Here is a 12659-nt window from a genome sequence, read left to right as displayed (position 1 = left end):
CTCTCTCTCTCTCTCTCTCTCTCTATATATATATATATATATATTCATTCTGCCAGTTCTGTTCTTAGAGAACCCTGACTAATATATGAAGTTATCAGAAAAAAATGATGGGGAGATATGGGAGGAGTTGGAGGGGAGGGAGTGTGCATGAATTTGATTAAAACAACCTTATATGCTTATATCCCTGTGTGAAATTCTCAATAAATTATTAAGAAAATGAAATCTATTAAAACTCATGTTGTAATAATCAGTAAAAGCTCACTGTCTAAACAGACCTTTTAGCTGCCCAATAAGTGATCTGTGCCTGACTGACAACAGACAGCAATTCTTTGCTGCTGGTTCATGTGCTGCATTAGTAAAATAGAAATAATGTTTTGGTGTTTGTGAGAACTAGGTGACAAAGTAATTGGATTTGGCATTGGTGTTTAGGGTTCAATGGATTTCTCAGTGCTTGACTTTAAATGTGTTTTAACCCTTTGTCATGTGTCTGATCAATTATTTGTGTTGTGAAATATTTGGGTGTCACTATTAGCATCATGTCTGAAGAGTAGAGTTCACTCATCGAATGGGAGCCCAAGTGTGGTACAGCTAGTACTCTGATTCTTAATTATAATCATTTCTAGAATATATAATCTGACTTAATGTAACAGTGTACACAAAGTTCTTTGCTGTTTATTTGAAAGTGCTATTCTGTGCAGATAGAGTACATTGATTTCTGCTGAGAATCATCTTAGAACAAAATTGTGAATAACTCCCTTGTTATAGTTGGCACCATGTTGCCTCTTGGTCACCTCCAAGTTTGAGGAGTTCTTCTTCCATGACCTTGAAGGTGTGACATTTCTTTTTTGGTCTTAATTTCTTTCAGGCACTTGCCAGTAAGTTGTATAGAATCCTGTTGTTTGAGTATTTTCTCTAAGAGTTTCCCACTGTCCTCTGTCATTTACTAAAACCATTCTTGGTCTATAGTGTTGAAAAGTAGCTATTTACATAACTATGCCAATTGTTTTTATTTTTTCCCACATTTTCCGAAGTTTCTCTTTAATACTATTTAAAGCATAAGCTATTTGAGAAGGCTATTTTATATCTAATGTTACTTTTAAAAATTTAAGGTTAGGCTGTCTTAGCAAGGAAATAATCACCATGGAAGAAAGCAGATGTAAGCATGGTGCTGCTGTGGAAGGAAGTATGCATAGAAGTTGGAGTACTTGAGGTCTAGAAAGAGGGAACCTGATAGCCTCGAAGGGAAGGAGATGTTCGCCGAGCATTGGCTGTCTGCTCGGCCACTGCTTTCCCTCCCTTGCACTCTTATTATAATGATTTGTAGATTCTTTCAGATTTCTTCTGTAGGAATTATATTGCCTATGACAGAAGACAGTTTTCTCAAATCCTTTTTATATTTTAGTCTTTTTTCTTGCTGCTGCTGATTTTTATTGCTGTCAAGTAGAAGTTGTGATAGTAAGCATTTTTATTTCTCTCACTTTGCAGGGAATTTCTTTTGTAGTGTAAGAATGATAGTATTGGATGATTATTACATTTTCTTATTTGAAAGACCTCTTTTATTTGGTTGAAGTTCTCTTTTTCTCCTTTGCTATGAAGAATAGATATCAGATACTGATTTTTGTTCTCTTTTCTGCCTTTAAAAAATGTTTATTTTAAAAAATATTTTTATTTAATTTTGTGTGTATAAGTGTATTGCCTGCATGTTTGTAAGTGCACCTGTGTTTTTCAGTGCCTGTGGAGGTCAGAAGAGGGTATCTGATCCCTTAGAACTGTGTAATGGACAGTTGTTAGCTGCTTTGTGGGGGTGGGAACCGAGCCTGGGTCCTCTGCAGGAGCAACCAGTGCTCTTAAATGCTGAGCATCTCTCCAGCCCCAAGATTTATTTATTTTTATTTTATGTGTATGAGTGTTTGCCTGCATGTATGTAATGCAGTGGGTGTATACTTGGTGCCTGTACTGAATTCCTTGGAACTGGAATTACCGACTTTTGTGAGCTGCCGCGTAGGCGCTGGGAACTGAACTTCAGTTCTTCTTCAAGAGAAGCCAGTGCCCTTAACTACTGAGCCACTTGGATGGTCTTGAATAGGAAGAATGTGCTGAATAAGAACAGGAATGAATGATCCAGAGGATGAAATACAGTATTTTAGAAGTTCATTGAGGAAACTTCTTTTTGAGACAGGGTCTCCTTTGTAGCCCCAGCTGTCCTGGAACTCGCTATGTAGACCAGGTTGGCCTCGAACTCACAAAGATCTGCCTGCCTCTGCCTCCTAAGTGCTGCGCCACCACGCCTGGCCGGAACACTAAATTTTACTGTACATTTGCATGCAGAATCATTGGATCTAGAGTGAGTAATAATAAAAAGCACAGTTTTGAACTGATACAGAGAGGGTAGTGTCATCTCTTATCAGTCGAGGAGGGTGCTGATCATGAAGGTTTTATTATTTTTTTTAATTGTACAGGGTGAGTTGGGACAAATCTGGACCAAAATCTTTGTCTCCTAAACTTTTGAGTTCAGTATATCCCCCACCCCCAACACAACGATTCAGTTTGGACCTCAGATAACAGGAAATCTGATTAAATTCCCAGGGCTCTGGATTTCTTCTTGACACCACACTGCCTGTTTTTTCTTTAAACTGTGGTTGATGTTGGTTTTCCTGAAAAGGTGAATAAACTCATTAAACTCTTAAACAAATACTACTTTTTGATGAACAAATGCAAGAACATTTATAGGTTAGATTTTTCAAAATGTCTTTGAATAAGGCTCTTGAAAATATCCCAACAATACAGGTTCTGATGAAAAAGTTTGGTTGCCAAAACAATACCTAGAGTGAATGGAACTTTCTTCTACAATTTAGGGAGTTCAAGTTTTTATCTTTAAAATTAATTATAAAAAATTATATAAATTGTCAGTTGTTCCCACGTTGCCATCAGATGTACTTCACTTATGGAGGAACGATTGATTCTAGTATGTAGCTAATAAATGTAAGCAGGAAGTTAGTACATGACAATATTATTAACACCTAGATGTTTCATTACCGTGTTATGAATTTTAACATGAATTTGAGGATGAATTTGGCAAATTGCTTACCTTAAAGAGAGAATTGCCATTTACAGCTCTTTTGACTGCCTCCTCCTGTTTGTTCATAGACAGTGTGTATCATTATTACTTCAGATGAGGTCTAGGAACATGGGTTTTCATTTAAGTATTTTTGAGCTCCTATTATATGCCTGTTGTGCTAAGCTTTCAAGGATAGATTTGAGCAAAAGTCAGAATCTCTGAACTTGAAGCTTTTATTAGGAAAGTTATTTACTCACAAAATCACACATGACAGTTCGATGAAAGAAAGGATTATGGTACATAAGACTATGTGTTTGGGAAATTCGCCTAGTCCTCGAGGTAGCTAAAGAATTAAGATTGATCAGTAACTTGAAGGTAAAGAAAGAGTTCAGGAGTCTTTTAAGCAGAGGAAACATCAGGCACAAGAAACTTCTGGTGGGAAAGAATGTGGTGTGTGAAGAACTGAAAGGGTGTGACTGTAGCACAGAGGAAGTCCAGGATGATGCTGGGGACACAGGTAGAGAGCACACTGTGTGCGACTTTTAGTACTTTATAATAGAATTCCTTGAATGAAGTGTTGCAAGACAGAGTGACATAGTTTATATAATTCCAGAAAGCTCACCTGTTCTATAATATGACCAGAGGCTTTTGGGGGGGGGCAAAGTAGACATATGAAGGCTTCTGGAAGCCAGACTAGTCCATGTGAGGCATGGCATAGCCTGGATCATGGATAGCAGCGTTGGAGATTAGAGCAACGTGGATAGTTTTGAGGAATGTTCAGGGTGCAAATGAGAGTAGTTCCTACTGAATTTCATTTAGATGGTAAGAGAGAATGAAGACGAGGTGGTTTGGTGTAAGAACCCTAGTAAATAATAAAGTTGATATTTACTTGAACGAAGAAGACTGATAGAATGAGTTTTTGAAACTGGAACCCACTCTGCTAGTTAGATTTTTTTTTCAGTGCAGATTTCAGATAAGCAGTTGCAAACACTGTTTGGGAGCTTGGATTAAAAATCAACATTTTGTTTTTGCTAAGTGAATAAATTTTATCTTTACATATTACCTTTGAGTCCTTATTCACATTATGCATTTTTAAAAGATAATCACATTTTTCTGAAAGTCATTTTAGATTTTCGTAGCTCTTTTTTTAAAGCTGTTGGTCTATGAAAGGGAGACTGTGATTCAGGAGTTTTATTCCCTCCCTTTTGCCCTGTTGCCTCAGGCCTCGAAGGAGGGCTTTTACCCAGAGACTTGCCAGTGCTCTGAGGGGGGCATTATGGCTAGCACAGAAACTGAGGTCACAGAGAGGCAAAACTGAACTAGGACAGGCTCTAGGTGTGGGGTGCCCTAGGAGTTTGAAGGTTGAAAGCCTGTTTCTGGAGATTTCTTTGTGGAACCATTTTCAAGCCGCCTAGAAACAAACATAGAAGATGAAGCACATAGCTTCTTCAGGACCCAGGGCTCATGCTCAGTATGGGCTTATGGGGTAAGAGCTGCTTTCAGAGGGATTCCCAGGCTTCTGGTTTGGGTGTTGCATAGAAGATCTGAGGAGTGACAAGTTTTAAGGGTGGCCTTAGAATTTAAAGGTCGTTGTACATGAGTACTGTTGTAGACACATGGACCAAGACAGTGCTGGCGGTGGAGGCTAGAGGGTAGAGAAAAGGCAGCACTTGCTGCTAATTCTGCCTCTGAAGAAGTAGGCCCTGACTTATGTTGCTGTCTTCTAAATTCTTGCGAATTTTCCAAAAGTCCTCATATCACCCAGGTTAGGGAAGCTGAGAAGACAAAAGAGGTCACTGAGTATAGGTCCTGGTCCCACAGGCTAGTGATGATAGCCTGGGTCATTTAGTAGTTCTATATACGTGCCTTTGGGGCGGAGGGCACTGGTAATGAGGAAGAGACTAAAGGAAATAATTAAGGACTTGGCTGAACTTTAAAACCCAGGGCCATCTCACCCATTCCTCCACAGTCTTAAGGGTTTGGCAGAGACTTTCCTTCATAGGAGAAAAGGAGATTTGGGGAGGTGACATATTTAATGTTGTCCGGCAAATAGGAGGTACCACAGGCTTCACTGATGGTATAGAGAAACTTCCTGTGTGAGTGTATTCCCTGAATGCTGAAGGGGAAGGCAGGCAAAGGAGGCTCTAAGTCAATTTTGGAAATGTGTGTTAGACATTTTTCTCACAAATAGACCCTTTAAAATGGTTGTGTCACTGAGGCGCTCTGAGAAGATACATGGGCTGTGTTGTGACTGGTCATCCTTGCTGCTCGCTTCAGGGCTGGCTGGTGTATAGTACCTGCTTGTAGAGGTTCTCTATGGGTGGTGATGTTTTGCAGTTATGCCCATAAACCTTGCAAACATGGTGGGCTTCTGCATGTCATTCAGCAGTAAGGAGAGTCAACAGAGCACATGGAGCTGTTACCAGACTTAGGGGTTACATCTTGTGCCCCAACAAGCCAGGCCTGTCTTCAATGAGCCAATTAAAAGGAGCCAAATTAATAGTGAAAAGAAGAAAAAGATTCATTCAATGTCGCCACATTGGGAAGATGGACTTGGTGTATGGGGATCTTGGTGGATCTCTTTTGTCCCTTTTCCCAATAGGATTGGAGATTTTTAGATTAGGGATACTCAACCAGTATCTATTGCAGTATTTCAAAATCTGACAAACTGAAATCTGAAACTCTTCTGGTGTCAAATATTTAGCATTAGAAACACTATACTTAACCAGTACAGACTCAGGAGTTTCAAACAGACTACTAAATTGGAACCTTCATTTTTAGGCAAAGGCTCGAGAGAGTTTTAAGTAGTCCAAATCAGTTAGGAATCCTTGCATTGTTAAATCTTTGCCATTTTCAAAATGTAAGTTTCAGCAGCTTACGCAGTATTAAACAAATGAAGTTTCATATATCTTTCCCCATATCATTTTTCTTCGACCCTGAGTTTGTTTTTTTGTCTCCCTCTGCTACTTAACCCCACTTGTAGCTTTTCACTCCCTCATTCTCTCCCTCACCCTTACCCTCTCTGCATGTATTTCTCTTGTTACTGACTTCAGTTTTCTCTGTTCTCTGCCCCAAAATGAGGAAAAAGTCCTCAGCCTTCTTCCTCTCGTGTAACATGTTTTACTTTTCAGCATCTAGAACAGGTTTTCTTTTTCAGACAAAGTTATATTTATCTTACTCTTCGGGCAGATCTGCATTTCTCTTATTAGTAATTCTTGCTCTTTAATGGCAGAATTAGAAAGCAACTATTAGAGTTTAGTGAAAGAACCTTTTATAAGGTTTTGTGTATTACTCTTTTTTAACTAGTCTTTTTCTTTCTTTAAAAAAATCTTATAGGGAAGAAGAAGAACGTCTGAGAAATAAAATTCGAGCTGATCATGAGAAGGCCCTGGAAGAAGCAAAAGAAAAATTAAGAAAGTCAAGAGAAGAAATCCGTGCAGAAATTCAGACAGAGAAAAATAAAGTAGTCCAAGAAATGAAGCCCAAAGAGAGCAAGCCACTGCCACCAGTTCCTATCCCAAAGCTCGTAGGCATCAGTGGTGGAGACCCAGAAGATGCAGAGATAAGAAAGAAAAGGGAAAAAATTAAAGAGGTAATAAGCTGAGGCTTGTGATACTAAGCGGTTACAGATCCGTGTCTGACTGGAACTGTCTATATATATGGATGTGTATCATCTCTGGTGTTTCTTCTTGTTTCTTCTTGGGCCATAGTTAATTTACTTCCCAGGTTAGTAGTAAGCACTAGCGCGCCCTCTTTTTCCTCAATACTGATTAGAATGCAGTTATTTGGCAATTAAAAATTTGATGTAAGATTGTTTAGATGGTTACTTGACCTACACTGGGAAATCTTTTGAAATGTAGGGTTTTATAATAGAATAGAATCCATGCATAAGTTATTAAATAAACAATTTTAAATGCTCAGTTCCAAGAGGCTGTGCTACGTACTGTGCAAATACTTTTCAGAAGCAAACATCTAAACAGCATTTTATGAGCCATGTTGTAAGGAACATGGCATGAGACATAGCTATGTTGTAGATTAGGAGCATGTTCATTTCAGAAATTTTTCCACGAATTGAGAAATATAGAAAGATTGATTCCAAAATTCTTCAAATTTATTTAGCCCCAGCAGAAATCTTTCAACTTGTTATTCTGGAAATTACAGATGAAAGAGTACCAAATCTAGTGAATTTGAGTCAAACTTTGTTAATAAGAACTGGAAATTTTGAGTAGAATTTGCTATTATACTGCTTGTAAAGAAAAAGATTATAAGGGTGTGATAGCATCAACAATATTTTGGAAGCTGTAGTATAAAACAAGAATAAATTTAATTCACATAGTCAAATATCTCTATATATTTTAGTAATGAATATGGAAAGTTTAACGTATGTTAGCTTGATCTGTCTGTTACTTTTCTCTTTGTAATGACAAGATTCCTGCCAATGCAGTTTAAGGAAGGAAAACTTTATTTTGTTTGCTTAGTTTTTTAAAAATTAATATATAGATTTTTGATCCTTTATTTATTTATTTTTATTTTATGTATATGAGTATATTGCCTGCATGTATGTAAGTGCACCCATGTCATGCAGTGCCTGTGGAGGCCAGAAGAGAGCATTGGATCGCCTCACACTGGCGTTACAGACAGTTGTTAGCTGCTATGTAGGTGCTGGAAATCGAATCCTGGTCCTCTGGAAAAACAGCAAGTGTTCTTAACCACTGAGCAATCTTTCCAGCCCCATTGTTTGGCTTAGTTTGGGATGATACAGTCTGTCATGAGGGGAGTGGAGATGGCCTGTCACACTGCATCTAGGTGGGAAGGGAGAGGTGATTGACTGCTGGTACTCAGTTGGCTTTCTCCTTTTCTTTCTTTTTTTCTTCAGTCTGGAACTGAGTTCAAAGGATCGGTTGCACCCACATTCAGGGTGGGTCTTTCCTTCTCAGAGAAGCCTCCCTGGAATCACCCTCACAGGCATGCCTTGCCCAGACCTGTGTTTACTAATGACTCTTAATCCTGTCAAGTTGATGTTCCGTCTTGGTGGCCACCATGCTTAGCCTTATGAATTATTGTAAAGCCTTGACTTTGATGAATCAAAAATCTAAGTCTAATTTGCACCCCACTTCTGGAGCCCATGTTTTATATACAGACCAGTTAATCTACTTTCTGGACAGTGTTGGAGATGTTGACAGATTTTTTTATTTTCCAGATGTCCAACTTGCCCTTTTTCAGATGCCATCATAATATTTTGAAATACTTTCTCATATTTGTAATAATTCAGATTGATAAACATGTGCTTTTAGGGGATTCAAAGACAACCCTCAGGCTCAGGCTCAGGCTCAGAGGTTACATTAGCAATACATTTGTTTTTAGTCTGCTGAATTGTATCCTGTTACTTACTAAGGTCACTTTCACTTACTATCTCTAGTGGGGTTTTTTTTTTTTTTTTAAGTGTGATATGTTAGTATTCAGCTTTTTGAAGATGCCTTTTATTAAGTTGAGGATATGTCCTTATAATTATAGTTTTAAGGGTTTGTATCATATATATGTGTTGAATTTTAGAAAATGCTTTGTATTTTTATGTAGGTGATTATATGAGATTTTCTCTTTTCTGTTAATATGGTGAATTATATTTACTGATTTTTAAATGTAAAATTTATATTATTCATATGTTTAAAATTGCATGTGGCCATGGTGTAATATTTTCTTTATGTAGCACAAATTAGTTTTAGAAGGAGTTGTGTCTCTGTTTCTTGGAATATATTGGTCTGGAGTTTTCTTGCAATGTTTTTGCCTAGTTTGTGTGTCTGATTAGTACTAGCTACATAAAACAAGTTTGGAAATGTTTTAATTAATACTGTGTTGCTAAATGATACACTGCATTTCACTGTCTTGTAATTCATTTGATCTGTAATTAAATGTTCTGCCATTATGTAGTTTAGATCTCCTTGGGTTGTAAAGAACTCAGCTCAAACTAACTGGTACAAAAACATTTATTAATTTAATGGCTTTGAACCAGGGCTTCAGACATGGCTGAATCTTAATCGTGTAACATAACATTGTCTCTCTTTCCTTTTACTATTTAGTTTTTCTGTGGTAAGAGAGGGTTAGCCATTATCAACTTCAGGATTCAGTTATATTCATAGGCTTTGGGATTACAAAATGAGTTAGCACCCTTCTTCCCAGTGCCAGTAATAATATTTATAAAAAGGACTTGAGCCGGGCGTGGTGCCATGTGCCTTTAATCCCAGCACTTGGGAAGCAGAGGCAGGCGGATCTCTGTGAGTTCAAGGCCACCCTGGTCTACATAGGGAGTTCCAGGCCAGGTGGGGCTACAGGGAGACTGTCTCAAAAAGACCAAAAAATAAATAAATAAATAAAATAAATAAAAAACTAATTAAAAAAATAAAATAAAAGACTTGATTGTTGTGCTTGAATCCTTGTACCTGTCTAATCACTTTGACTAGGTGTTGAATTTTGGATTCTGCAAAACATAACTTTTGGGCTAAATTTGTCCATTTTTCCCACTGATTTGAGAAAAATCAGATTTAATTGGAACATAAGTATATTTGCCATTTATTACAGGTTATCTAGGACTGTTTTTTTTCCACAATAGTTTCACTGTACTGATCTCTGGTCTAAAAGGATTTTGTAGTCATGCTGAATTAGTTGGGGAGGCCCCTTTATTGATAGCTTAGTGTTTTCACAGTGAAGGAAGGGGAACTGTTCCCCAACGGATTGTCAGCTTACTAAAGGAGAAAACACCAAATACGTCACTTTCTTCCCCAAATAACTTTCTGATTACATCTAATTTTGTTGTTGTGTAGATTGAAATGAAATACCAGTATGTGTGTTTTCACACTGATAAAATGTTAATTAAATATGCTAATGCAGAAGCCGTGAAAGTATGGGCAAAGATATAATAATTAAAGTTTAAATTACACAACATTTGAGAATAATATTTTGTGGATAGCATAAAATAATGAATTATAATTGTCCTCTTCTCAGATGATGAAACATGCCTGGGATAATTACAGGACCTATGGGTGGGGACACAACGAACTCAGACCTATCGCAAGGAAAGGACACTCCACTAACATATTTGGTAAGGTAACTTTTGAATTGCTATTTTTGTTTTCTTTTTCCATCTTTCAAAAAAAAGATCTGACTTCTAAAGGATTTTTTGAGATCTGAATTTCTGTGGACCTATAATTAGAACGTGTATTTTTTTTTGTTTTGTTTTGTCCTTGACTGGCCTGGGACTTGCTTTGTATACCAGACTGGGCTCAACCTCACAGAGTGTACTAGTATTAAAGGCATGTGCCACCATGCCTGGCCCACATTTACCTTTTAGATTTTCTACTTACATAGTTTAGCCATTTATCTGAGTTTCAGAGCTTTTTTTTCTGTTTTTTTTTTAATGTCAAGAAAGGTAGATATCTATTTGTAACTTTTTTCTTCAAATCAGTACCATCTGTGATACTCATAAAGGAAGAGGGAAAGATTTGGAAATTCCATTTGTGCTATGTATATTAAAAAGTAGCATGTAGAAGGTGATTTGATTGACAGTTGAATGGGTTATGTTGTATATTCATGTTCCTAAATGTGTGTGTGGATAGAGGTTTGACCAAGAGCTATATTTGTCTTGATGTCCTTTTTTGTTCTTTTGAGCGTAGGTAGTTCTTGTTAAACTTTGCAGTTCATCTTACCCAACTAATTTTCATCAACAAGTTTTACTAAACCTAGAGTTAGTCTTGGAAATTGTCCAACTGTTCTTTGTGGTTGCCATTCTTTTCTCTTACTTCAAGTACTTCTTGATGTGTTGGATGTTTTGTGTGGATAGGTGAGTGCAGGAACATTTTCATGAGGTGAGAAGACATATATGCTAGTCATAGTGTGATTTTCTTTACTAATTACAACATACCACAATAACAATTCAAACAAGATTTTTCCTTGTGATGAATTTTCTAATGCTGTGATTTCTCTTAAAATGCATTTGTCGTTGCTTGTTTTTTGCCAAAAAAGAAAACATAATTTGTTCTGGGTTTGAGAGATGTGGAAGAAAAACAATTTCCATTAAGTAGCTACACAATGACTACTAGGTTGTTTATAATACGTTTAATATAGTAGTTGTCATTTAATGAAATAGAGTATATTTCCTCTGAAAAGGTGTTACAGATGGAATGCTCTCACTACTTTGTAGATGTCATAAAATGAGATAGTACACTAAAAGACATTTAATTATCAATTACATTAGGTCCCCTTCAAGTACATTTATATTGAGCGCAGTGATACACTGTGAGCCTTAGTACTAAGGATTTCGTAAACATATACTGAAAATAAGAAGTGGATGTGGGACTGGAGAGATGGCTCAGTGGTTAAGAGCACTGGCTACTCTTGCAGAAGACCTGGGTTTGATTCCCAGCATGCACATGGCAGCTAACAACTTCGTAACTCCAGTTTCAGGGGATTCAGCACCCTCTTCTGACCTCCACAGGCATTGCACGACACAGGTGCTTCAACAAACATGCAGGCAGAACCCTCATATACATAAAAAAAAAAAAAAGTAGCTGTGAGTTTTCTACCTTAACAAATTTTAATATGTTTGTGGCGAGTGCATGTGTGTTTGTGTGTATGCATGTGTATGTGTATGTGTGTCTGTGTCTGTGTGTGTGTGTCTGTGTGTGTGTTGAGATATACATGTGAGTATGGGCATGAATGTACCATAGTGCATGTGTAGAGATCAGAGGACAGCTCCTGGGAGTCAGTTCTCTTCATTTCACCATAGGATTTCGGAGATCAAACTGATTGCCAGGCCCTTGTTGAGTGCCTTTTCCTGCTGATTGGCCAGCTCTGATTGTCTGGGTTTTGCCAGATTTATTTTGCAGCCCAATCAATGTTTTATCTTGTTCCAAATAGATTACGCTCCTAATCTTGCTTTTAAAAATAGGAAAAATATTTGAACTTATGGAAAACACATTTTATGAGAAGAATGAAATGCTAGAAGAAGCTCAAGTGCAATATTGAATTTTCAGTTGTCAAAATTGTGTTCTTTAGTTGTTTTTTTTTTTTCAATTTCCCAGTCAAATAATTTGCCAAGGAGGAACAGATCCTTTATTATGTGCTTTGTCATGTAATGTGTGGAAGGCATAAATTTTTGAAGTTTAAAAATTGTTTCTTGTTTTTTACTCTTTTTTATACCTCATTCTTGCTATTGAATATTATTTGAGAACTTTTTTATATTTTATTTTTATTTTATGTCTGTGAGTATATTGCTTGTTTGTAAGTGTGTGCACCTGTGACACGCAATGCCGTGGTGGTCAGAAGAGGGCATTGGAGCCCCTGGAATTGGAGTTAGGGATGTTTGTCAGCTGCCATGTAGGTGCTAGGAATCTAATCTGGGTCCTCTGCAAGAGCATCCAGTGCTGTTAACCAGTGAGCCGTCTCTCCAGCATCAGATTTGAGAATGTTTTTACATCTTACTTTACTTTTTTCAAAAATAAAGGATCAAAGAAAAGAGTGGTGGTTCTCAGCATCTCATTTTGTACCTCAAATTCATTATGACTTTATAGACTCAAAATTTTAGAGTTAGAAAAGATGTTTTTTTTTT

At 37.2% G+C, this 12659-nt stretch overlaps 1 protein-coding gene across 1 annotated transcript in view; it reads left to right on the top strand.

Annotated features, from left to right (window-relative positions):
• Man1a2 (mannosidase alpha class 1A member 2) overlaps nt 1-12659 on the top strand; it is a 157484-nt gene that overhangs the window by 31868 nt on the left and 112957 nt on the right. The window contains exons 2-3 of the mRNA XM_008832931.3: nt 6395-6650; nt 10058-10154. Of these exons, the coding sequence (XP_008831153.1) occupies nt 6395-6650; nt 10058-10154 (353 nt within the window). The remainder of the gene's footprint in view (nt 1-6394; nt 6651-10057; nt 10155-12659) is intronic.

This window comes from Nannospalax galili, unplaced genomic scaffold, assembly GCF_000622305.1.
Source record: "Nannospalax galili isolate Female #2095 unplaced genomic scaffold, S.galili_v1.0 scaffold1951, whole genome shotgun sequence".
In the NCBI taxonomy this organism is placed as follows: domain Eukaryota; kingdom Metazoa; phylum Chordata; class Mammalia; order Rodentia; family Spalacidae; genus Nannospalax; species Nannospalax galili.
The sequence above is the reverse complement of the archived record's forward strand: the minus strand, read 5'-3'. Positions and strand labels throughout refer to the sequence as shown.